The sequence below is a fragment of the Neltuma alba genome, unplaced genomic scaffold, assembly GCF_004799145.2.
Source record: "Neltuma alba isolate B1F8T4 unplaced genomic scaffold, ASM479914v2 tig00012191_pilon, whole genome shotgun sequence".
NCBI lineage: Eukaryota > Viridiplantae > Streptophyta > Magnoliopsida > Fabales > Fabaceae > Neltuma > Neltuma alba.
In genome coordinates, this window is record NW_021636731.1 from 3,814 (window position 1) to 30,539 (window position 26,726).

The following is a 26,726-nucleotide window of genomic DNA, read 5'->3' on the forward strand; positions in this document are numbered from 1 at the left end:
CTATAAATAGAGTCTTATAATTAGTACGAAAGGTAATACCATTTGATAGGTTCTTTAACATATAAAACTACTATAAGAACTATTTTTAAAATAAATAAATATAAAAAATAAATTAGATTGGAGCCTTATATTTATGATCAATTTAAAAGTCATACTATCTACTATATTAAAAAACGGTGGTAGTATATATTGTACGTTAATTTCCACGTAGGATTATATTATTGTTAAGCCTACATGCCGACATGATGAATGTACACGCAAACGCACAGCTTTGCGTCTCCAGAATGACAGTTGTTGAGGTGCAGGAAAGATCACAAAGTGGTCAAAGTGAAGGCTTGAAAACACACACACATACACGCATGCCTCACTTTCTAACAAATACTTCTTTCGTACTAAATCTAATATCTATTTTATGGTATAATTTATACTATAAAATAGATTTTAGTAACATTTATTTAATGTTCTTCATATGCAGTTTAACATGCATTATTAAAAGGAGCAGCCGCTTGAATACTCTATCAATAATTATACACGCACGCACGTGGCCAGACATTAGTGTTGTAATTATATATAAGATATGTATGAATATAATAATAAATATATCGGATTAGCTAGCTGGCTTATTGCTGGGCTCACTGGCTGTGTATGCAAGTTGCAAGTACTAAATGACCGCCGGGATAGTGGGAAGCTAACTTTTTGGTCTCTTTGTCTCAAGTTGATGGGTGGGCTGTGATTATTCCCTGTCACCATGCATATATTTACTTGTGTGTTGTACAAGTTTGCTTAAAAGTATGATGTCTGCTTCTTGGACGTCTCTTTCTCCTTTATTTGTTAAAATGGAATGCTGTATTACATATATATATATATATATATATTCATGGCAATTTGAATGTAGTACAAGATGCACTCATTAGATTCGGGATTTTTGTTTCTTGGTTTCTCAATTTGAAGTAAGGAAGCAGACCGGTTTGGCAAGATGGTGATTTCAAATTGGATAAATTTTCTTAAATATGAAATTAAAAGCGATTACATAATCATTGATGGACATTTGACTGTTAGGTTACGTGAATACAAGTTTGACAGCAAATTAAGTATAACATATCTGGTTCAAGCGTCTGTAAATTATGTTGTTTGAAGCAAAACCAAATCATATTAAATTAAGATTAGTTGTATGTAATTAAAGAGAGATATATATTGTTGCAAGATAGTTGATCAGCGGCAAAGGCTAAATTTTCTCAGTTTAAATATTATAGTTGGAAAAATGAAATTAATAATGACCTTAACAGGTGCTTCCAATTAATGAATTGATTATACATGTACTTAGTTGTTGATTTATTTCACGGGTCGAGAAGCTTAATTAGAATGAGTGGCAGTGAAGCCGCCTGGTTCCCCCCCCCCCCCAAGAATTCACGAGACCAACAGTAAATCTAACGTCCTTTAATAATTTAGAATAAATATATTATGGATCGGCAAAACAAGAATAAAATAACTAATTTTATTAAATACTGGAAAAAAATTTATTAAATACAGTTCATCCACCAAATGAATGATAAGATGCTAGATTCCCTTTGTTTTTTTACAATATACTTCTGCTTGCACAGATTAAGGAATTTAGCATAATAATGCATTTAAAATTTTAAAATCACCCTAAATGAAGTTTATTAATTAGAGAAGATTGTTTAATTGGTTATGAGATTGTTTTGACGGTTAAATAAATATGCCAAGGCAGTTTGATAATGTTTCGGATATTAGAAAAAATTATGCTGAGGATTACAAAACATGGTCTTACAATTAATAAGGACGAGACGTTATATTTCCTAACTAACTTCCATTATCTGATGATCTATCAATCATGGTGAAAATGAATACTACGATCTGCTACCTGATAGAGATTTAATTTGACTTTAAACATAAGATCATAATTTATTTTATTTTCAATATATATCTATTTTATCACCAAGTAATCTTATAGTAACTGCATGTGTAGAAGAGTTTACATGAAAGTATTTTAATGATTGATGGAGGTATTTTAAAAAGAACAACATTCATTTGTTAAAAATAACTAACCTAACTAATTCTCCTAACATTTACAAATCAGCTATCCAGTTCTTATATATTAAGAATCGGAGATAGTATATTCTGATTGTAAGGGTGGAGGACGAACTTAATCTAATTGTAAAATTAGACGAGGATATAAGAGTTATACTGGGAGGAAAATACGTGCTTTAATCAATCGCCGATACGTTTAGTTTCGTCTAAGCTAAGGGTGTAATTTGTGTGGCTGATTAACAACTAAATGCTGATCAGAGAGAGACAAACAGACGACTACAGAACAAGCGGCGCTTGCGGCCTCCGTAAGGAACCTTCTAGCCAACCATCGTCATTTTCCAAGCTAAATATAGTACATCTCACTCTTAATATAAGATCTTATTTAATTTTTATTTTATTCATAAATATAAGACTTTAGTTCATTTTATCTCTCATATTTGTACTTTTTTTTTTCAATATAGTCCTTTTGATCATAATAGTTTTAGCCAATACGTTTGATTAGTATGTAAGGATATTTAGAAAAGACATCTATTGATTAGAAATAAATAATTTAACTTATTTTCTTAATCTTCTCAAATTAGTCAACTAACTTTTATATCTAGGATTGGAGGCAGTATAAGAGTTAAATAACTAATTTGGGAAGATTAAGAAAATTAGTTAAGTTAATTATTTATAACAAATGTATGTTGACTTTTTTTAATTATTCTTATTCAGTACTACCTCTAATCATTAATATAAGAGCTTGTTTGATTTTTATTTTGGTTCTAAATATACTATATTAAAAAACGGTGGTAGTATATATTGTATTCCACGTAGGATTATATTATTGTTAAGCCTACATGCCGACATGAATGTACACGCAAACGCACAGCTTTGCGTCTGCAGAATGACAGTTGTTGAAGTGCAGGAAAGATCACAAAGTAGTCAAAGTGAAGGCTTGAAAACGCACACATATGCACGCATGCCTCACTTTCTAACAAATACTTCTTTCGTACTAAATCTAACATCTATTTTATGTATGTATACTATAAAAATACTACCTCCGGTTCTTAATATAAAATTTTATTTAACTTTTATATTGATCCTAAATATAAGACCACAATCTACTTTGTCTCTTATATTTATACATTTTTTTTCAAAGTAATCATTCTAACAATGATAGTTCTAGATAACAAACTTGATTAGCAAGGATATTTTAGAAAAAAATAACACATATTCATTACAAATAACTAACTTAACTAAATTTCTTAATCTCTCCAAATTAGTCAATTGGGTTTTATAATTAGGATCGGAGGTAGTAGATTTTAGTAACATTTATTTAACGTTCTTCATATGCAGTTTAACATATATTATTAAAAGGAGCAGCCGCTTGAATACTCTATCAATAATTATACACGCACGCACGTGGGCACACATTAGTGTTGTAATTATATATAAGACACGTATGAATATAATAATAAATACTACCTCCGATCCTAATTATAAGACCCAGTTGACTTATTTGAGGAGATTAAAGAAGTAAGTTAAGTTAATTATTTGTAATAAATAAGTGTTGTCATTCCTAAAATATCCTTGCTAATTAAGTATATTGGCTAGAACTATCATTATTAGAAGGATTATCTTGGAAAAAAATGCATAAATATAAGAGAGAAAATGGATTGGGGTCTTATAATTAAGACCAAACAAAAAGTCAAACGGGGTCTTATAATAAGGACCGGAGGTAGTATATCGGATTAGCTAGCTGGCTTATTGCTGGGCTCACTGGGTGTGTATGCAAGTTGCAAGTACCAAGTGACCGCGGGGATAGTGGGAAGCTAACTTTTTGGTCTCTTTGTCTCAAGTTGATGGGTGGGCTGTGATTATTCTCTGTCACCATGCATATATTTACATGTGTGTTGTGCAAGTGTACTTAAAAGTATGATGTCTGCTTCTTGGACGTCTCTTTCTCCTTTATTTGTTAAAATGGAATGCTGTATTACATATATATATATATATATATATATATTCATGGCAATTTGAATGTAGTACAAGATGCACTCATTAGATTCGGGATTTTTGTTTCTTGGTTTCTCAATTTGAAGTAAGGAAGCAGACCGGTTTGGCAAGATGGTGATTTCAAATTGGATAAATTTTCTTAAATATGAAATTAAAAGCGATTACATAATCATTGATGGACATTTGACTGTTAGGTTACGTGAATACAAGTTTGACAGCAAATTAAGTATAACATATCTGGTTCAAGCGTCTGTAAATTATGTTGTTTGAAGCAAAACCAAATCATATTAAATTAAGATTAGTTGTGTGTAATTAAAGAGAGATATATATTGTTGCAAGATAGTTGATCAGCGGCAAAGGCTAAATTTTCTCAGTTTAAATATTATAGTTGGAAAAATGAAATTAATAATGACCTTAACAGGTGCTTCCAATTAATGAACTGATTATACATGTACGTAGTTGTTGATTTATTTCACGGGTCGAGAAGCTTAGAATGAGTGGTAGTGAAGCCGCCTGGTTTCTCCCCCCCAGAATTCACGAGACCAACAGTAAATCTTTCGTCCTTTAATAATTTAGAATAAATATATTATGGATCGGCAAAACAAGAATAAAATAACTAATTTTATTAAATACTGGCAAAAAAAATTTATTAAATACAGTTCATCCACCAAATGAATGATAAGATGCTAGATCCCCTTTGTTTTTTACAATATACTTCTGCTTGCACGGATTAAGGACTTTAGCATAATAATGCATTTAAAATTTTAAAATCACCCTAAATGAAGTTTATTAATTAGAGAAGATTGTTTAATTGGTTATGAGATTGTTTTGACGGTTAAATAAATATGCCAAGGCAGTTTGATAATGTTTCGGATATTAGAAAACATTATGTTGAGGATTACAAAACATGGTCTTACAATTAATACGGACGAGACGTTATATTTCCTAACTAACTTCCATTATCTGATGATCTATCAATCATGGTGAAAATGAATACTACGATCTGCTGCCTGATAGAGATTTAATTTGACTTCAAACATAAGATCATAATTTATTTTATTTTCAATATATATCCATTATCATCAAGTAATCTTATAGTAACTGCATGTGTAGAAGAGTTTACATGAAAGTATTTTAATGATTTGATGGAGGTATTTTAAAAAGAACAACATTCATTTGTTAAAAATAACTAACTTAACTAATTCTCCTAATATTTGCAAATTAGCCATCCAGTTCTCATATATTAAGAATCGGAGATAGTATATTCTGACTGTGAGGGTGCAGGGAACTTAATCTAGCTGTAAAATTAGACGAGGATATAAGAGTTATACTGGGAGGAAATACGTGCTTTAATCAATCGCCGACACGTTTAGTTTCGTCCAAGCTAAGGGTGTAATTTGTGTGGCTGATTATTAACTAAATGCTGATCAGAGAGAGACAAACAGACGACTACAGAACAAGCGGCGCTTACGGCCTCCGTAAGGAACCTTCTAGCCAGCCATCGTCATTTTCCAAGCTAAATAATAGTACATTTCACTTTTAATATAAGATCTTATTTAATTTTTATTTTAGTCATAAATGTAAGACTTTAGTTCATTTTATCTCTCATATTTGTACTTTTTTTTTGATATAGTTTTTTTGATCATAATAGTTTTAGCCAATACGTTTGATTAGTATGTAAAGATATTTAGAAAAGACATCTATTTATTAGAAATAAATAATTTAACTTATTTTCTTAATCTCCTCAAACTAGTCAACTAATTCTTATATCTAGGATTGGAGGCATTATAAGAGTTAAATAAGTAATTTGGAAATATTAAGAAAATTAATTAAGTTAATTATTTATAACAAATGTATGTTGACTTTCTTTAATTATTCTTATTCAGTACTACCTCCAGTCATTAATATAAGAGCTTGTTTGATTTTTATTCTGGTTCTAAATATAAAACCACAATCCACTTTATCTCTTATATTTATTCATTCTTTTCAAATGTAGTCATTATAATAATGGTAGTTTTAGTCAATACACTTGATTAGTAATGATATTTTAGAAAAGACAATATTTATTTATTACAAATAGTTAGTTTAACTAAATTTTTAAATATACTCAAATTAGTTAACTAGCTCTTATATTAAGGAGCGGGGATAGTATTATACGTTGAAACCACTACACTTGGGCAGGGGAAGTATTAGTGACCGCTGAATATGTTCTTTTTTAATATGTTCGACGTTACGTTAATTGACAACAACGTCAAGTTTCGTCATTATTTCTCAATTTTCCGCCAGCTGTTTCTGTTTAGCTTTGCAATCAGTAATCGCACAAGCATCCACCCAATTCTCATAAATTATAAATTTTTTCACCACTTACTATTTTAATTTTCAACTTGAACTATAAATAAATTTACATAATGCAATTTTACAGTCATAAATATATCATGTATATCCTGTATATATGCATAAAACCTAGGTAATAAATCACGCTATTAATTCCTTACCAAAAAAATCATGCTATTAATTACTTAAAAATAGCTATATAACTTGATTAATGTTTACTTTTATATTAATATATTATATAAACAAATTTTTATAATTATGACAGGAGGTAATGTGTGTGTGTAATAAAGACTGTTAGTCTAGACTCCGTGCGCTGGTTAGAAAAAAAAAAAAAAAAAAGGTTTACACTCGGTACAAATGCGTCCAACGGCTTTTTTGGTTGAATAGTACGTAGCTGAAAAGCCCGTCTTTATTAATCCTCAGACAACGTTGTTATTTTCTTTCTATTCTCCATTCGCCTCTCTCCATTTTTTTTTATTTTATTACTTAAGTCTCCAAGTCGTCTTCTCCGTTTTCTTATTCACGTTTAGGTTTTTATTGTTGCAATTTTTAAAACTCAGCTCACTTTTTTTTTGGCATTTTGTATTCAAATATTATGTATTGTTTTGATTAATACGATATGAAATTTTTTTTTTTGGTGCAACGCAATTTGTGTTCGCCATGATCAACGTACGTCAGCGAGCAATAAAACATGCCTGGAGCTGCCTTTGCTGATTACCTGTTGTTTTGCTACTCTTATTTATATACTCATCCGTCCTATTATAAGATCCCATTTGACTTTTTATTTGGTTCTAATTATAAGATCCCAATCCATTTTGTCTCTTATATTTATGCATTTTTTCCAATAAGTTAAGTTGGTTATTTATAATAAATAAGTGTTATCATTCCTAAAATATCCTTACTAATTAAGTATATTGGCTAAAACTATCATCATTAGAAGGATTATCTTGGAAAAAATGCATAAATATAAGAGACAAAATGGATTAGGGTCTTATAATTAGGACTAAATAAAAAGTCAAATGGGGTCTTATAATAAGGACCGGAGGAGTATAAAAGCTGGTTGACTTGTTTGAGTAGATTAAGAATATAAATTAAATTAATTATTTGTAATAAATAAGTATTATTTTTCATAAAATATCCCTGCTAGTCAAGTTTTTTAGCTAAAATTACCATTATTATAAGGACTATAAAAAAAAAGAATAAACATGAGAGATAAAGTGAATTGAAGTCTTATATTTAAGATCAAAATAAAAGTCAAACAAGATTTTATATTAAGAACTGGAAGTAATACTTACTAAAAAGTCTCAATAACAACTTAAGCAACCGGTAATAACAAGTTTCAAGGCAGGATATAACCATTTTTAAGATTTATTTTATAATTATTTTCTTTTATTGGGATCTCATCTTAATTCTTCCATAATATTAATCATCTCTCTCAAGTCTTTTTTAAAATGTGAGTTTGAATACTTACAAGTATGACGAGTGATGCAACTCTTCCACATCGAAAAAACATGCAAGGACACTAAAAGGCCAAGTCAGTTGTAGGGTTTATTCAGAATAATTTATAAGCAGTTTTTTAACCATAACTTCTGATCCTTAATATAGAATCCAATTGTTGAGTTGGTTTGGTCCTAACTATAATACTTATTTATCATATTTATCAATTTTCTCTAAATTGCTCATATAGATACTCATTCAATCATAATCAAGTAAAAGAGGAAGAAGATGTATTAAGAAAGAGGATTATGGTGTTTTAGGAAAAAACATGTCACATTTCTTATAATTAACTAACTTACCTAATTTTCTTAATCTAATCAAATTAGTTAAATAGATCTTATATTAAGGATCGGAGGAGTACGATATAAGTATGTGGAAAAATTTTTGTCCTATAAAAAGTATTTATCAACACTTAAAATAAGCAAATGCAAACAAATTCTTAGTCTGGCAACTCTACATCCTGTCCTTATCCCACTTGACTTTGGGTACCACATCCTTTGTTGAAGCCCTCCCTACTTGACTTTGAATACCACATATTACCTCTGATATTTAATATAAGAGCTAGTTGACTGATTCAAATAGATTATGAAAATTAATTAAGTTAGTTATTTGTAATAAATATATTGTTTTTCCTACAATACCCTTGTTGATTATGTATATTAGTTAGAATTACCATTTGATGAAACATTTAACATGTACAACTGCTATAAGGATTATCTTGAAAAAATGGATAAATATGAGAAGTAGGGTAGATTAGAGTCTTATATTTAAAATCAAATTAAATGTCAAATTAACTCTTATATTAAAGATAAAAAATAGTATTTCAAAAAGCAATCCCTAGGAGCATCTCTCCTCCATTGATGTTTGCCTGTTAAGAATACAATCACTCAGGCCATGTCTGGCATGATGTTGGAAATAACTTGTAAGCATATTTTATGTAATTCGAGACAAAATTCATCTTACATACTTAACTCATATTCTGTAAATTATAATTGAGAGGTTACTTATAAACTATTTTAAACGAGCGTCAGTGATACAACGGCCACGGCCATAACGACGTGTCAGTGTATTAAGATTAACAGGGTCAAGACGTAAGACAGAGACGTACTTGGCTTCTTTCCATGTGCATGAAAGAACCGCAAGATATTTTTAGGGGTCTTACTCTGAAAGTTGTAATGCCCTAGAAAATTCTGGACCAAACATTTTCGTTAGATTTCTTTCCCCTGAGGTTGGATACCACGACACTGGAAACTCCTGTTGGTTACTAAGATATATATACAAAATGTGTCATCACCTAAGACCTACGCTTGGAATAAATGAGAATGCCAGTGTGGTGGTTGCATATTATTTATTAGGATACCTACAACACAGCCATGTTTCAGTACTTATCTCATGCAGCTGGAAGAAAAGAAACATTAAAAGTAGTTGTAACGTGCTCATCTCAGCAAGAGAATTATATATACACACACCAGTTGTATCAGGGATGCGAGGGAAACAGAAGAATTGATCACATGAGGATGAAGAAAAAAAGCTTCAGAAACAGAGTAAGAACAGGGACGGAACAGGACATATATATGCTCGTTTTCTGCTAAGTTGCCTCTAACTTCGTTTAGACGACAAGATATTTTATCTATTTATTCATTCCCTTACCTTTTGGAAACACGAGACCAGGTCCACTAGCTAATCTCACAATCAACGCTTCCAAATGAAAGCAGTTGGTGGTTTCTGCACGAGTCATCGAATTAATTTACAGTTGAATGGTACAATCTTTCATAACAATCACACTGATTTCGTCCTCCCTGGATAAATGCTGAAACCCTCTGCGAAGATTATTAACTCTCACGCGAGAATCGGAGACTGATCCGGCAACGAGGCATCGTCCGGCCTCATAAACTGTGGCACGGTACAACTGCGAATTCATGTGATTATATAGCATCGTAAGTCTCGTTTCAATAATAAATTCTATATATTTTATAGCCATCCGGCCATCCCTCATAATAGGATCTCCAAATACATAAACTATGTCACCTCAAACGCTGAACTCAAACCAAGAATTTTATACTCCCTCTGGTCTAGCTAGTTTTTCAGTCTCTGTCCCCACATGCTGTATAGGTCGATCAGAATTCCACCATATTTTAAAAAATAAAATAAAAAATATCTCTTCAATGATCTGCCCCCCGCTCTTCATGCCTTTATGAACGGAACTGAGGAAGTATCATTTGATTCTTTATTTTACCTTTGCCAAAACTAATGATGTCCGAGGATGAATCAACTCGGAACGTTTTTCAACAAAATATTACGACTTGACGAGCCCATCAACGTTAGCAATCATTCCTCTTTTTTTTTTTTTTTAATCACTAAATCAAGCAGCGGACCTCACCTTGTAGACCAGAATAATCAGGATGTAAAAAAGTTCATTTGGATTTGGCTTCAGAAAAAGGCGTGAACTGAGGAATTTTCCTGTGCATTGTATTCAACAAGAAGATGAGTCTATTATGGCTGATCAAGTCGCGAAGAGGGTAAAGGCCGGATGATTTGTCAATCAACTCGGCACTTTCTTTTCTTTTGTTTTTTAACGACACGATCACAGCTCAAGCCGTGCAAAAGTAAACTAAATTAGGGCACGTCGGACAGTTGTAAATCTCTGCGCCTCATATAAGAGTCATTGATAAATCAAACATCAAGACTATATTGATCTGCTTGATAGGCAGATTAACATATTCCGGCAGCAGAGTGTTCTTCACTTTCACGTTTTTTTCCAATTCCATCACGGGTCATAGCCTCATAGGAAGAAGAGGACCCTTTCGCTCATAGTGATGATTCCTTTTCAGAAAAGCCCACGTAGCTTTCGAGAGAAAAGAGCTGGCTTATAAGCTACAATTACTAAATTGAAAGGGGTGGCCAATGGAAACATGCCACTTGTTTTGCTGCATTGCTACGATCCTCTACAAAGCTTAGGGTTATGAACTAGGTTCAAGAGTGATACAAAGGTCTATATATGGTCACAATAATCCAAGTGGCCTCCGGGGTCACACACTGAAACCTCACTAGCACGAGTTAGTTTAGATATGAAGGGGTTGAACTGTATGCTCTTAGTAGCTCTCCGCAAGTCTTTTCACCGAAGAATATGTTCCCAGAATTCCACTTACGACTCCCAACACTGCGATTGTGATGCTCAGAGCAACCTGATTATGTCAAGAAAAAATAATAGAATGGATTAGATGAAACTGAGCAATTCAACAGTTCGAAGTTAAGAAATTTGGAACTGTTTCTGACAATAAAGAATTAGAGAGAAAAAGAGGGAGTGAGTGAGAGAAAAGGAAGAAGAGATAAATTCCAATTAGATTTCCTAAGTTTCAGGATAGAAGAGTTAAATTAAGATTAACCAATTAACTAAGTGTTGAAAGATAAGCTGCATACTAACCTGCGTTTTTGTCGCTTTTCCCCGCATAATTTTCATAAAACATAGAGCTGGCATTATGACAGCCTGGGAAGGAAGCCAAAAAAAAAAAAAAAAAGATTCAGCAACATCTCACTTGGCAGTTTCATGTGAAATTCCCACACTAAACACTGACAGCTATTAACAATAATAAAATAATAATAATCATCAAAGCAATAAGAGTCTAATTCATGTCAGATCAATGTAAACAAACATTATGGAGATATAGAGTTGCGAGGCTGTAAGCTGCAAAGAATCTAATGACATTAATAATGCATGTGACCATTTCACAAAATGAAGAAAGAACTACGTTTGAGGAAATTCAATGGCCACTTCTAGTAGTATTACCCATACACAAACTAGGAGCTAACGAATACAAGGCACTAAAATTTGCTGTGGCGCAGGTAATGTTTACTGCATGAATACTAAATAGAAAATAGTCAGCTCAATTAAGAGAGACTATCTATGAGCATCACAGGCACTGGTTCCGAGTGTGCTAAGACCTAGCTTCTCACAAGCATCTGTTAAAGTAGCATAATCTGTGAAATCCTAGAGGAACAGACTGGCTTGCAAATACATGCTGGGTGAAAAAGCTAGATTTTCATTGTATTTGAATGGCAGTCACTTTCGAGAACAAGTTACAATGAGAAATTAAAACCTTAGTTTTCCTTCAACACATGACTTATTTGTTGACAATGAAGCTTTTTGAATCTAAAGTATTCTAAACGTCGTCAGACATTGGCTTTCCCATACACGTTTAACTGAAACATATGCTTACCACAAGGATACTGAGTACAGAGCCGATTAGAGCCATCACAAGTCCTGAAATTATAATAAAACAAGTAAGATTTCATCAAGCACACTTTACGAGCATTGACAATTTAAACATTTCTTCTTGCATTGGATAGCCCAGGCAATCATAAGCATAAGTTATCTGAATATTAAAAGCCCACAAAACTAATATTTCTATCCTTGATAGTTAATAAGGAAATTTCCCTTGAGCAAAATGGATGAAAAGAAAAAAAAATCGACAATGATAGGATTTTGTTCAGTATCCGTTACTGATTGGGATTTTATACGATAGAAATTTTTGTATTACAAAAGTAAAGTTTGTAACTTACCGAAGAAAGGAATCAGAAAGGCACAACAGACTGTAGATATAACAAGCGCTGATCTAAGTGTAATGAAACACCAATAGCTATCCACAACTCTGGCAGGTAGCAACTCCTCTATACTTCTCGCCAGCGGGTTCATCAACAAAGCATATTTTGTGAACGGGTTAATTACCTGAAAGAGCAAAGAACAATAATAAACTATAATCCCCAGAAACGTCCAAAAGCAAATAACGATTAAAGAAGCTCAAAGACTTCGCACTCACTGTGGTCCACAATGCAACTTTAGAGACAAAGGAATGTGGCGGCATGTTCAGTGTTATCTGAGACAAGGTGGCTTCACCAAACATGAGATATCCCATGACTGCAACACCTCCATATACTAAAATACACAGAACAAAGCTGAACACATGAAACCAATAGTGAGTTAATCAGGTGTTGGTAAACAAAATTTCTAGCAAGTGCCAAAGAATGTTCTGTACCATATAATTAAGGCGCTGGTGAATTTGGTTTTGTCAGCCATGGACTGGTAAATGTTTGGAAAAACTGAATGTCCTGAGTAGCAAAACCCATAGATACCAATAGCAAATGGAATGCCACTCCAATTCACAACTTGACCTGGGTGATGGAACCCAACATCCGTTGTTACCCCAACAAGAAACACACAAATCACAATAAGAATCGTTGCAACAACCCCTCCAGCTGCAGAATTATTCAGAAAGCTGTGATAAGTGCATGCTAAATTAGGAGCATTTAATAACAAAGAAAAATCTTCCTCAGAATTTGCAAAACCTGAAAGATACGAGATTACGCGAAGGTCCCTTAACCAAACAGTGGGGAGGACAATAAGTGCGGTCAAAATTCCAAACAAGTGCATGGAATCCAGCTGGAAACCACCCCAATCCAGGAACGTTCCAGGAAACAGCCTAGTTAGGTTATCTCCCTCCAAGATGATGAACTCCACACAGTATGACTGCACTCAAGAAAAGAGGTCTTACACATACAATCATACAGAGTAAAAGAACATGGTATTATTTCATATCTAAGAAGAATGATAACAATAAGAACAGATTCAGCACTTACATATAACTCGGTGTACAAAATAATCTGCAAAAAGATCCAAAAGGGAAAATATTAGTAAATACTGGATTATGAAACCACCATTCCGTGTATTTTATAGCAATTTATTTCAGCACTTGGGATTTTCCACTCATGCATAATACATATAGAATTTAGATGAAGCACCAATGGTAGAAGGAATGACACATCACGGAACATATCATTATCTTAAAATAATCTGTAAAAGGATCCAAACACGACAATATTAACGGAGTAGCAAAACCACCACTCTGCCTATTTTAAAAGCAGTTCATGTCAGCACTTGGGATTTTTCTCGCTTATGCATAATACATATAGAATTTACATTGAACACCAATGATTGGGGAAATGACGTGTCATGGAACATGTTACAATCTTAAAATGTAAATAAAACAAGGTATAAATGATAAGGAAGAACTGGAATCATTCAAGAGTAGGCCAAATAAAAGAAGTAGAACACCTCTCACAGGCACTAATAGATTTAGAGGTTATAATATAAAGCTAGAAATGAGCAAATAAAGATATGCGAAGCAGTGCCACAGCCAAAAACAACAAAATCCCAGTTGACACTTCAGACTGCCTCATAAGCATTGCTTAGCAATTAAGCATATTTAAATAACTAAACAAACTCACAGATATGGCAAGACGGCCTGCTCTTCCGAAGGCTGCTTCTCCAATATCTGGATATGTTAGGATGCCTTCTCTGCTTTCAAAGCAGTATCTCATAAGTGTGGCTGTGTAACAACATACAACTGCAAAAAGAACCAGCACCAGCAAACTTGCCCATCCAGCTTGTTTCACTGTATAGGACGTGGACAGAAGGCCAACTCCAGCCATCACGTTAACCCCTGCCAGGTACAGAAACACCTTGGGGAGTGATTAAGTCGAAACAGAACGTGAGAAAGTGGGAGTTCTTGGATGCAAAGGATGAACCAGATAAACAGGAATTCATCATAAAGCTCTTAACAAGGTTTTTAAACCTAAGGTTAACCTCTCATTCGTTTACACTGACAACCACTAATGTCGCAACAAATCGCTGACTCACTGCGACGAAACAACTTACCATTGAAAACTGTTTGAGTGAGGCTACATCCTTGACCAATGGGTAATTCTCCAGTAAGTTGCTTTTGCAATGAAACTCCCTCCAACCATGACGATTTCTTTTGAATCAAGTCTTCATGATCAGATAATAAAGGAGTCTTTCCATCTAGGCTTAAACTACTCTTGGAACGATTGACAAAACTTGAATATATCAAACTCGGTGTTCGGAGAACAGCTGCTCCAATATTCGGCGATGCAGCAATTGTGTATGAATCGACAGTCTCTCTATCATAAGAAATCCAAGAATAACAAAAAAGAAAAGGCACCAATCAGTGAGTTAAAGCGGAAGACTAGGTTCATCAGGTTTGCTGAAATAAGTGAAAAAACTGGACATCAAATGCGAAAAATAATTCTAACGCCTCTTATTAAGTAATCTAAAACATCGGTCCCCCTCCGAATTCGTTATTCTCATCGGGGCCCATAAAATGCTTCACGAGTACCGAATATCAACTTAATGAGCATGATTCGAGGAATTTCAAGGTTTCTAAAATGCATTGTAAAAAAACGGTATTGAAGTTATCATGGGGAGATAGATGCACAAAGAGACAAGTCAGAGAAGACTTTACTTGTAACTCTGGGGCCATTGCTGCGATGAGAAAGTGTCAGGCCCACCATTGCCGTCGTCGTCGCTTCCGCTGTCACTACTACTCTCAATGACAAGCTTGGTAGATTCATCGTCATCGTTGGCATCCTCTTCGTTCTGATCGAAGAAAAACTCGGCATCTTTCTGCTTCTCGTCGCTAGCCATCGCAGATGAACTGTTTAAGAGAAACCAATTAAAAAAAAAAAAAGACGCAGTTTTGAAGAACTCCAAACAGAAAAGCGGAAGATAAAAGTAAAAACGAAGCAACGCGGAAAGGAATATAATGCCTGATAACGGATCAGTAATATCGAGAGCAATGAAGGCATACATGTGGGTGCAGACAGAATTCTAGAACGTCGGAGAAGGCAAAGCTGGCTATTGGCGTTTGAGAGCTGGGAGACTCAAGTGGTTGTATTGTATTGTGAGCCGCGAATTATAGGGAAGGAGGAGCTGAGGTGGCGGTTAGTCATCAGCGGGAAATCAAATCAGTGGCGACAGAAGAAGACAAGCCTGTGCGTACGCCCACGCGCTTAAACAAATGAGCGTTCTTTGATCCGATCCGCCTCTTACGCTACTTGCCTTGTTCGATTTAGCTACTTCCCATTTATATCCTTGTATTTTTTTACTAATTATGACATCTTGTTTGTATAATCAAAACGGAGGTAGTACATTCATGCCTACGTTACCTTGAGCTGCACAGCTTATTTTTTTCAATCAGGAGTCCAGACTAGTTAATCTTAGCCCCCGATTCTTCCTATGAGTTGGCTTGTTCGCTCAAGAATTTTTAATTCTTTTAATTAGGGAATTTTTTTAATGATTGTTGGCTGGTGATGAATAGTAGGGGAAGATGATAATGTTTTCTGGTGGATGTCCTTATCCCATCTGCCATCAACCGGGGAAGATTCACGAGATCAAAAAGTTATCCCGTCTCAATGTTCAGAATGGGTTCATTTCATCCCAAATCTATTATGAACATCCTTGTTTTTTCAATGTAAAATAGAAAAATATATATTAAATTTTAGTTATTTAATTAATTAATACTACATTCATTCTTTAATACAAGAACTAATTTAAGTAGATTAAAAATTAATTAAATTAGTTATTTATAATAAATATATTTTTTATTATATTTAAAATAAAAATAAAAATCAAATAAATTCTTATTAAGAAATTTTTTTTAAGTAAAATTTACTACAAAAAGAGCGATAAAATAAGGTCACGTCATGGGGGAAGCAAAGTGGGAAGGTGGAAGGGAAAGAAGGGATGGGTTGAATTTAGATGGCGGCCAGAATGACCACGTGCTGAGTAGTGAGTACGTGGTTATATTTCGCATCGCCCAATGTGCGACAAAAGCAATACTCCCCCTTTCATGTCGCCTGCTTCCCATTTTCTACCGCCTTCCTCTATCGCCTCCCCCCCCCCTTTCCCAATCACAGCCAGTCTCACCCCTCCTCACCTCGTTGCCTCTATTCCCATTGGCTTTTAAAAAAAAAAAAACACACAAAGTCCATTCAAATAAGATTATGAGAGATTATCAGCCCCATCATCAGAAAAGTCCGCACTGGTAGTAATTTTTTATTCACTTGCCATATATACTTTCTTCCCCCTTGAAAGCGTTTTAACTTTTAAGAAAGCGAGCTTTAATCGGTTTATCAAAGACGTCGAGGCCCCGGTTGGATTCTCTCCACTTCTTCTCCCATCCTCTTCCCTTCCGCTACTTTTTTTTCCTTCATAACTATTAGATCAAAATTTCAATGGTCCAGATTTAATATTTTACAATATTTATAAAAATAAATATAATTATAAAAATAGATAAATAAATTTAAACTGTTAAAATCTAATTTGAACAGCTTATATCTACAGACTATTATTACAGAGCAAATTTTTTTCAACTTTTTTAATTACAGTTGTTAACTGTTTAGACCATATTTTAACAGTTTAAATTTATTTATTTTTTTTTAATAATATTATTTTTATAAGATGTTAAATCTGGACTATTGGAATTTTGATCCAATGGTTGTGAAGGATAAAAGAGGATAGTGGAGGGAAAGAAGATGGGAGAAGAAGTGGAGAGATCCAAATCCCGAGGCTCCAGGCTTAATATTAAAATCATTGTGATGCGTGTCACTCCCGCCAAATCTGGGCTTTCACTATTAGTGCCTGAAAATTAAATAAAAGCGAGCAATTAAAGCCAGATAATCCAACGAACCTCATAAATACGAATAAATAAAGTGATCAGCGAAATTTTGACTGTGATAGCGATCCATGCCACGCATATCAATACCTGGCACTGAATTCTGAAAAGTGGAGCATGTATCTGCCGCTGCCTACTATAGTCTGCAACAATGAAATGGATAGCTAACTAACTCGTTTAACATCCTCGAGATTTTATGACACATTGAATAATCCAAACATCTTTTCACACATACACGTCACTTGCTGGATATAAATTATAGTTAAATTAAATATTACACGTGCTATCTGTATATCACTGAACTCAAGGTGCTCATGGAGTGAGCGGTGATTAAGTTTAGCCTGGTTTTTTTTTTTTTTGCTAGCCAGTAGCCACTGTATCTTTTTATTAGAAGCCATCCGTTCGAGTATTGTTGAATATTAAATATATTCACTTTTTCAGCAAGAATTCAAAGTTTGTGTCGTCAAGTCATGAGGAACTAAAGCAAGTTCTTCAAATATACCCAACCCTGTCCGGGCTTGGTCTGTAGAATAAATATACAAAAAACAGATTCTTGTTTGAAAGAATTACAATAAGGGCCTAGAAAAGGAAAATAACTATCAACAAATCTCAATGACTAGTTAAAAGTTGTCATTTTCTATTTTAAAATTTGTCGTTATGTACTGTTTAGATCTTTATTGGAATTTCTTAATAATTACATTTTTTTTTTGAAACTTGATGGTAATTCTCGCTCCTTGTCTTCGGTTGCAACAAATAGGGCTTTAAAGCAGGCCTTTCTTTGAACGCTATCTCCAGAGTCTGTATCAATTAAAGGACTTTTCACTTTATTGGGCCCTAAGTCTCTCGGGTCCCTTGAGCTATCAACACCCAAGCTTCGCTTCCCCTGGCCCCAAAAATAAACAAGTAAAAGTTCCCCACCCCCACGATATAAGACTAGTACCAGTATTCATGGCCCAAAAAAGGGACTAGTGCGAGTATTAACTTGAGAGTTTATTAATATTAATATTCATATTAATATTTGCTTTTGGATGATTGTATGGGATCTGATTCCCCTGAGTTTTAATTTTTCTTGTTGGGCTTAGCCCTCTTTTGTACCAAAAAAAATATATTAATATTCATATTGACATAGAAGGGCTAGTCCTTCACAAGATAGCGAACTAATATTCGAATCCTTATTGAGAGAGGTGTCCATATTTAGTACCTGACAGTGTCTCGAATAGGATTGTCTCCAACAGGAAGATACCTATGTTTCAGCAAAAATATCAATATTGATATTGCATATGAATTTGAGACAAAACACAGTTCACTTCCACCGAGAAAACAATCCAGCGTTGAAAGTAGTTAAAACGCCATATTTGGCCTTATCTCCGAGCATTCAATGAATGAACCTGATCCTAAACTGATCATGAACCCCCTAGACCACCCATTTTGTCGCACCCTTCCAAGAATATAGGAAGATTTTAATGGTTTAATCAATCAAGTTAATCTAGTTAAATATTTAAAATCTGTTTAACAAATAACAGCCATCCGATTAATATGATTCCCAAGTCAGTTTATTTTGTAACGACAGGGTGTGATTTGTTTTCTTTTTTTCTTTTTATTTTTACCCGTTTGTTCGCCTTTATTTTTGTTTTTCCAGCGGAACCCGCCAAGGAGATTAAATAATCAAATCAGTACTTGAAAATTCTCATTTGGTCAGAATCATCGGTTGGTTATTATTAAAGAAACTACATTTTTTTCCCCCCCATAGTCTGCTTGCCTGAATTGGAAAATTTGTTGATGGACAAAGGCGAAAAAGAATGGGAAAATCTGTTGGAGAATCCAAGGATAGTAAACAATCATACACTTTGATTTAGCGCTGGACTCCCCCACACATGTCGTGGTTCTTAGAGGTTGTAGGACATGAACGAGTCTCTCCCTCTCAATCGCAAAAATGCAATTACAAACATCGGAGGAGAAACTGCACGACACAATTCCTAACGTTTTGATTTCAAACAACTCAATTCATTGGCTTGGCCGGCAAGGCAAACCAGAAATTCGACGGGCAATGTGGTGATCATTCCCCGGGAGCATAAGAAATTTGAAAATATCACCACGAAACAGAGAGACCCATATAATTCTGACACTCCCCTTGAATGTTCTAGCATTGGTGGAACATCACAGGCTTGTGATGTTTCTGATTCCTGATTCATCTTGGTTGCGTGGGATGTGTGAAATATTCCTCTTAATTAAATTTCTTTACTTGGGCAGCTATGATTTTCCTTAGACAAGCTTAGATTTTAGCAAAAAGACAATTTCCAGGAGTAGAGAGAAATGATTGGTAGAGAAAGCGGAGTTATGAAGGCATGGGAATTCACAGTTCGAAAGACGCAAGCTGTTGCGAAGAAGCGAGCGAACAGCATATTCGGGTTAGGCGCAATGTACATGGCTCACTCAGACGAAGGAAACCACCACGAGGAAAACCCAGAAGCGTTCGAAATATATCTCGCCGAGAAGGTTCTTCCTAATGGAGACTACTACAAGGGCCAATGGGCAGATAGTTTCCCACATGGCCAAGGCAAATACTTGTGGACTGATGGGTGCATGTACGTGGGAGAATGGTACAAAGGCAAGACCATGGGAAGAGGAAGGTTCAGTTGGCCCTCAGGAGCCATATACGAAGGCGAATTTAAAAGTGGGTACATGGATGGAACAGGAAGCTACACAGCCCCTAATGGCGAGACCTACAAAGGACAATGGAGTATGAATCTAAAGCACGGCCAAGGAGTGAAGTGTTTTCTGAATGGAGATAGGTACGAAGGAGAATGGAAACGAGGGCTGGAGGATGGTCAAGGGAATTACGTTTGGAAGAATGGAAATCAGTATTCTGGAGAATGGAGGAATGGATGCATATGGGGAAAAGGGTCGTTTGTGTGGACAAATGGGAATAGGTATGATGGATATTGGGAAGATGGTTTGCCCAAAGGAAGTGGGAGTTTTCAATGGTCAGATGGTAGTGTGTACGTGGGCAATTGGAGTAAAGATCCAAAAGAACAAAATGGAACGTATTATCCAGCAGGGTCATCACAGGAGGCACATTTGGAGTGGGATCCTCAGGAGGTGTACAATGAGTTGAGTGAGTGTCAGGTTTGCCCAGGAGAGAAGGTTTCGATTTTGCCGTCTCAAAAGAAGCTTGCAGTTTGGAGATCCACGAAGACTGGGGATGGCAAGCCAAGAAGAAGGTCAGTGGATGGGAGGGTAAGTGTGGGTGTTGAGAGGCCATGTGATAGAATGAATTTATGGGATGGTGGTGTGGAAGTTCCTGCCATTGATGCTGATGCCACTTGTGATTCAACTCCTACTGCTGTCAAAGCATTACATGAGGACTTGATAAACATGCATATAGTTGATGATGCTATTTCAAGAGGGGGCCCACTTCCCAAGCTCAAAGCTCCTAGGAAATCTAAGAGGCAAGGAGAGATCATATGCAAAGGTCACAAAAATTTTGATCTCATGCTCAATTTGCAACTGGGAATTAGGTATTATTTTCATTCTTATATTGGTGTTTGCTGCGAAATCTGCCATGTTTCTGTTACATATATGGGTTTTGTGGTGTTTGAACTTTGAACAGACATTCTGTCGGAAGACCTGCCCCTTCTGCCTCGCTTGATTTGAAACCTTCGGCTTTTGATCCCAAGGAGAAAGTTTGGACAAGATTCCCCCCTGAAGGATCCAAGTATACTCCACCTCATTCATCCACAGAGTTTAGATGGAAGGATTATTGCCCTGTAGTTTTTAGGTATGGGCTCTTTTCTGCTTGCTCTTTTGGACAAAAATGATACCAACTTCTTAAGTTACCAATAATTCATATATTAGTTCATGCGTTCTAGTTGCCCGTCTTAAATATGAACAGTCCTCTAATCATCAACATATGTAACTTGGTCTCCCATTATAATCTGTCCTCAGGACTTTAAGGAAGCTATTCAAGGTGGATCCAGCTGATTACATGATATCCATATGTGGAAATGATGCCCTTCGTGAATTTTCCTCTCCTGGTAAAAGCGGCAGCTTCTTTTACTTGACCAATGATGACCGTTACATGATTAAGACAATGAAAAAAGCTGAAGTGAAAGTGAGTATTGCTCAAGCTGTACCCTACTTGAAATTGATGAGGATTGAGGCACTTTTTTTTTTCTTTTTCTTTTTATTGACTTATTTGGCTGTGTTTGGATTTCAATTGTAGGTGCTCTTAAGAATGCTTCCAGCCTATTACAACCATGTCCGATCCTTTGAAAATACATTAGTGACTAAATTTTATGGTCTGCACTGTGTAAAGTTAACTGGAGCTGCTCAGAAGAAGGTGCAATTCTTATTATTGCTGTGAAGATGCAGATTAGCATATTCTATAAACTTATCAGACATTGTATGTGATTTTTTCAGGTTCGATTTATCATAATGGGAAACCTATTCTGTTCTGAGTACACCATCCATCGGCGCTTTGACTTGAAGGGTTCTTCACTTGGCCGTATCACAGATAAGCCCGAAACAGAGATTGATGAAACCACCATCCTTAAAGATCTTGATCTTAATTTCATATTCCGACTTCAAAAATCTTGGTTTCAGGAGTTTTGCAGGTAACAGAAGATTTCATTCTTTTTCTCCATTCTTTTTTTTAAATATTTCAAAGACAATAAATGTTATTTGCTTTTTCCATCCTCTAATTAATTAGACTAAGCACGCTGGTCATGTTTTTCCCCACAGGCAAGTTGATAGAGACTGTGAGCTTCTGGAACAAGAGGGGATAATGGACTACAGCCTGCTAGTGGGTATTCATTTCAGAGATATATCAGAAGATGGGGACCTTATTCCTTCAGAGTCTTGTAATCCTACAGGTGGTTCTATTGTATGCTTCTATGAAGTACTCTGCAACATTTTTATGCAACGTTTATATTCTGCTGAACTAATAACGAACCTGTTACTCTCTTCAATCTCAGGTGATACGGAGGGCGGTGGAACTCCTCGCATGTCAAGAGCAGACATGGACCAACTTCTTCTAGATCCTTCAAGGTAAAATTTATGTTAAAAAATGTTGTCTTATGCCATAAAGACTACACTCATAAATGTGCTTATAACAACGCAATGGGGTATTTTCAGGTGGGCTAGCATCAAATTGGGTGTGAATATGCCAGCTAGGGTGGAAAGAACGGTGAGAAGAGGGGATTGTGAATTACAGCTTGTTGGAGAACCAATTGGAGAGTTCTACGAGGTTGTGTTGTTTTTTGGTGTGATTGACATACTCCAAGACTATGACATAAGCAAGAAGCTTGAGCATGCATACAAGTCCTTTCAATATGATCCAACCTCAATATCAGCGGTTGACCCCAGACAGTACTCAAGACGTTTCCGTGACTTCATATTTAGAATATTTGCCGAAGACACTTGAAGAAACACATCAACCATCTCTTCACTCTTTTTATCCTCCCATGCCACCCCCTTGGACTCACTTCAAAGCCTAAAGTTTCAAAACTCTAAGTTTTCAATCAGTTGGGTGGCCAGACGTGACTTGGTATCTCACTCCTTCAGACTAACTTTCCTTCAACTATTCTTTCATTACATTCATTTTATGTATTATATGTAGTGGCTATGTCATATTTCTGAACAAGCCAGGGAACACACTCACACGTGTTGGCTAATTTGACAGAATACCTATAGACTTTCTGACTAATTCATCTTTACTCGTAGATGCATAAGAGGGTGATGGGGAGTTTCAACATTTGTATCACTTTGAATTGTACATAGGAGAATTCAAATGGATAAATTGATGTATATGTTCACTTTTTCACTTCTCTGCTTCTTTCTATAATCTATTTGCGTTGTATCATCAGAACTAGGCAGATTCTTTTGTATCAGCTGATTCTTTCTGTGATGATAAAAATCGATATAAATTGTAAAGATGGTGTTTGAGAACAAAGAAAACCTTGAAAAGAACACTTGCGGTTGGCTGGGTATCTTTCAATGTATGGTAAAAGGATGTGATAAATTGGCTTGTGGACCATACTTTTTGGTGATGAAACTGTGGAGGCAAAACAATGAGGTTGACAGCAATAAGAAAAAGAGAAGCAAATTGAACACCAAAATCATCCATTATATGCCCTTAGGAGTCAGAAAATGAAAAAGACAGCATAAATTGGTTATTCCTAAAGAACAAAGAAGAGAGGGTCAGTTGGCTCTAGGACCCCCAGAAAAGCCATTGGTTTTTCTCATAACACACAAACAACCATCAGTTTCTTGTGTCACCAACGCTTCCAAAATAATTCTTCAATTCATTTCTTTTGAAGAACAAACAATGTTGAACTAAAACACACACACACACACAAAATTAATGGGTTGGTGCTGTTTAAAACTGCAACCGTGCTGCTATTTTAACTTGTAACAAATCTGCAAGTTGAGCTGAAAGTCAACTAAGCATCAGAAAAAGCACTACACCCGTTTGTTTTCTTTCAGTGACGCAAAACTCCCTTCACACATTAACATTTTAAAATAATGAAGATTTTTTTTTTTTGGGGGTGGGGTGGGGGCTTACGTCTTTTGCGATTAAAATATCACAATTTCTGGATATTAATCAACCTCTTGTACATATAAATTTGATAGCTAACTCATATCCACATAATTGGATGACAGATACGTACAAGAGATACGTTGCGTCTTCCAACTATCCCACCCATTAGTTTTATTTCCTTGTCATTTTCCAGATTCTGAGTAGAAGCATCAGATAATCCTTGTTGAGATTTATAATTAATCGAGCTGTGAATCAGTTAACAATGGAGGGAGCCCATATGCGTATAAAAAGCTACTGAGCAAAAAAGCTTTTGCAAGTTACGTTCTAAAAGGTTATCTGATATTTCCAAAAACTCTAAAATCAGTAGCCAAGTTCACCACACCAATTGATATCCACGTGACCGTGTCAGTGAATACCTGACATTGTTAACACGTGGATACAAAATTAGTGAAACTTTTTTTTTAAAATTTTTTTCTCTATCAAGTCGAATTTGAAGGGGAAAAGGATAAACACAAGATTAATAAATAATAATATTAATTAATCCGGAAACATATAAATGCAAACTCAAACGCCGATAACACGTGAGTGGAGCTCGTGTCAGCCGTCTTTTGGCGGGATCAAAGGGGCGGTTCGTAACGGACAAAAGGAGAGGCTTTTTTTAATTGTGTAATTGCTGATAACAGCGTTGCTCCGATTCCGCTACGTGTAACTCCGAGATAGTGTAATTTTTTATTCTGTCTTGATGCTTTTTTTTTACTTCTAAATATTGCTGCCCCTTCCAACAAGCGATGGAGATTCTTGGAAGGAATTTCCCCGGAGGAAGTATCAGGTGCACCCCCGCTTCACCAGGGCTCAATCCCTATAACGTATCCGATCCCCTAAAACAGAAAAATTCTTTTAATAATTATCATGCACGTACTCCTTAATTCTTTTAAACTGTTTTCCGGCAAATTTAAGAACGTAAGATTTACGAGTTGTGAATATTAATTGTAAATAAACGAATTTATCACCTTTCGTGATTTTTATAATTATTTATTATCTAATATTATCAATTAATTTAGATTTCGATATATATATATATATATATAACTTTAACCCGTAGGAGATTTAAAATATAAAATGATTTAAATTTAAATAAAAAAATTAAGAAATAATAAGAAATAATAGTGCTCATTTATTTTGTTTTTATATAATGTAATAAATAAAATATTATGAGATATTGAATCCGTCTACGAAGTGATTTTTCTAATTTAGGCCGCTCCCATCAAGTACTTTCTACCATTTTAAATTTTTAATATAAGAATTAGTTGATTAATTTAAATAGATTAAAAAAATTTGTTGAGTTAGTTACTTGTAATAATTAGATGTTATCTTTTTTAAAAACTCTTAATAATTATATACTCCTCCGGTCCTAATTATAAGACCCAATTGACTTATTTGAGGAGATTAAGGAAGTAAGTTAAGTTGGTTATTTATAATAAAATAAGTGTTGTCATTCCTAAAAATCCTTGCTAATTAAGTATATTGGCTAAAACTATCATTATTAGAATGATTATCTTATAAAAAAATGCATAAATATAAGAGACAAAATGGATTGGGTCTTATAATTAGGACCAAATATAAAAGTCAAATTGGGTCTTATAATAAGGACCGGAGGAGTATTAGCTAAAACTATTATTCAATTAAACATTTAACATACCATAACTACTTAAAAAATAGATAAATATAAAAAATTTAAATCTTATATTTAAAACTAAATTGGATTACAGGAGTATTATTTTGATTCCAATCAATTACTTTATTTGCCAGCTGTTTTCTAATCAAATAAGTTTAACTGATGACTGATTGCAGTGACTGGTCAGCATTCGTGTTGACCATTTCATCATCAATTCATCATCTCCAGGCAAAATGAAAGCGGCCATCTGTCTACTGTCTCTGGTGGTGCTTGTGGGTCAAGAAACCGGGAGTCACAGATTTAGACTGTAGACCGCAGCACAGCAGAGTATAACCCAGAGAGTGAGGGAGTGTGGTGGACGAAGGCAAACTGAGAAGCAGACACCAGAGTTGCGTTGCTGGTGCTGTATGTGAGGCCGGTGCTTCCTGACCTCTCTTCTTTTTATCCCCCTCCCTCCTCTTTCTTTCATCCATTCTCCGCTCCACACGATCCTATCTCTCTCTCTTCCTCTCCCCCCCTCCCTCCCTCTCTCCCTGCCCGCCATGGCGTTACACTCAGCGTCTTCCATAGCACGACTACACCACACTAATGTGCATTCAGACGTTGTTCCCTCCATTTTCGCCTCCGGCAGTGGCAATTTACTTGTCGACTTCACGGGTTGTGCTCCAAATCCAAGCGAGCCAGACGCAGATTAGGAGCCTTTGCGTCTCGCAAAGCTTTTCAGCATTACTTGACGAAGAACTCGTCGCCGGTCAAAGCCGTTCTTGACCTTGAGCGTTGCAGTAAGCTTCTTGATGATTCTGCTACTTCTGATTTAAAACCACAGGTGCGTATTTTGCCGATCGTCTTGCCGCCACCGGCTTCTCCCCCCTTTTATCCCTCAATTCAAGTTTGTTTTGTCGATGTTAGAGAACTTCGTCTGTACTGAGGTCTTGCCGTTACGGAGCCCATACTTCTTCTGTTTTTTTCCCCCATCAAACATCCTCTCCGGCTAATAAATATACTTCATCGTGGCAAATAAATCCGTCGTCTAAATTGGAGAAAAGTCTCTTTCTAAATCATCGGCCTGTAATCTCATATCGTAGTGTTTCATGAGAGATTTTTCCTGGTT

At 35.2% G+C, this 26,726-nt stretch overlaps 2 protein-coding genes and 1 long non-coding RNA gene across 4 annotated transcripts; 2 read left to right on the plus strand and 1 right to left on the minus strand.

Moving 5' to 3' along the window:
- Positions 1-3,460: 3,460 nt before the first annotated feature.
- Positions 3,461-26,285, plus strand: LOC114724501 (uncharacterized). The gene is made up of 3 exons (XR_003738318.1): positions 3,461-3,472; positions 12,862-12,867; positions 26,216-26,285. It is a non-coding gene; the product is annotated as an uncharacterized LOC114724501 (long non-coding RNA).
- Positions 10,523-15,609, minus strand: LOC114724500 (amino acid transporter AVT1A-like). 2 transcript variants are annotated; one of them, XM_028910852.1, is made up of 12 exons: positions 15,537-15,609; positions 15,192-15,383; positions 14,588-14,850; positions 14,158-14,372; positions 13,510-13,533; positions 13,219-13,399; positions 12,909-13,128; positions 12,693-12,828; positions 12,436-12,601; positions 12,093-12,136; positions 11,300-11,362; positions 10,523-11,060 (listed from the first exon to the last, which is right to left on the minus strand). In XM_028910852.1, exons 2-12 carry the CDS (start codon positions 15,371-15,373, stop codon positions 10,968-10,970), a joined length of 1,587 nt encoding a protein of 528 aa, XP_028766685.1. In that variant the 5' UTR covers positions 15,374-15,383; positions 15,537-15,609; the 3' UTR covers positions 10,523-10,967. The 2 variants fall into 2 exon arrangements, with proteins under 2 accessions (XP_028766685.1, XP_028766686.1); XM_028910853.1 differs by lacking the exon at positions 15,537-15,609 and having other exon boundaries at positions 15,192-15,430.
- Positions 19,716-23,034, plus strand: LOC114724499 (phosphatidylinositol 4-phosphate 5-kinase 5-like). The gene is made up of 8 exons (XM_028910851.1): positions 19,716-20,920; positions 21,013-21,180; positions 21,348-21,513; positions 21,625-21,741; positions 21,822-22,015; positions 22,143-22,273; positions 22,376-22,448; positions 22,536-23,034. Exons 1-8 carry the CDS (start codon positions 19,716-19,718, stop codon positions 22,822-22,824), a joined length of 2,343 nt encoding a protein of 780 aa, XP_028766684.1. The 3' UTR covers positions 22,825-23,034.
- Positions 26,286-26,726: the final 441 nt, after the last annotated feature.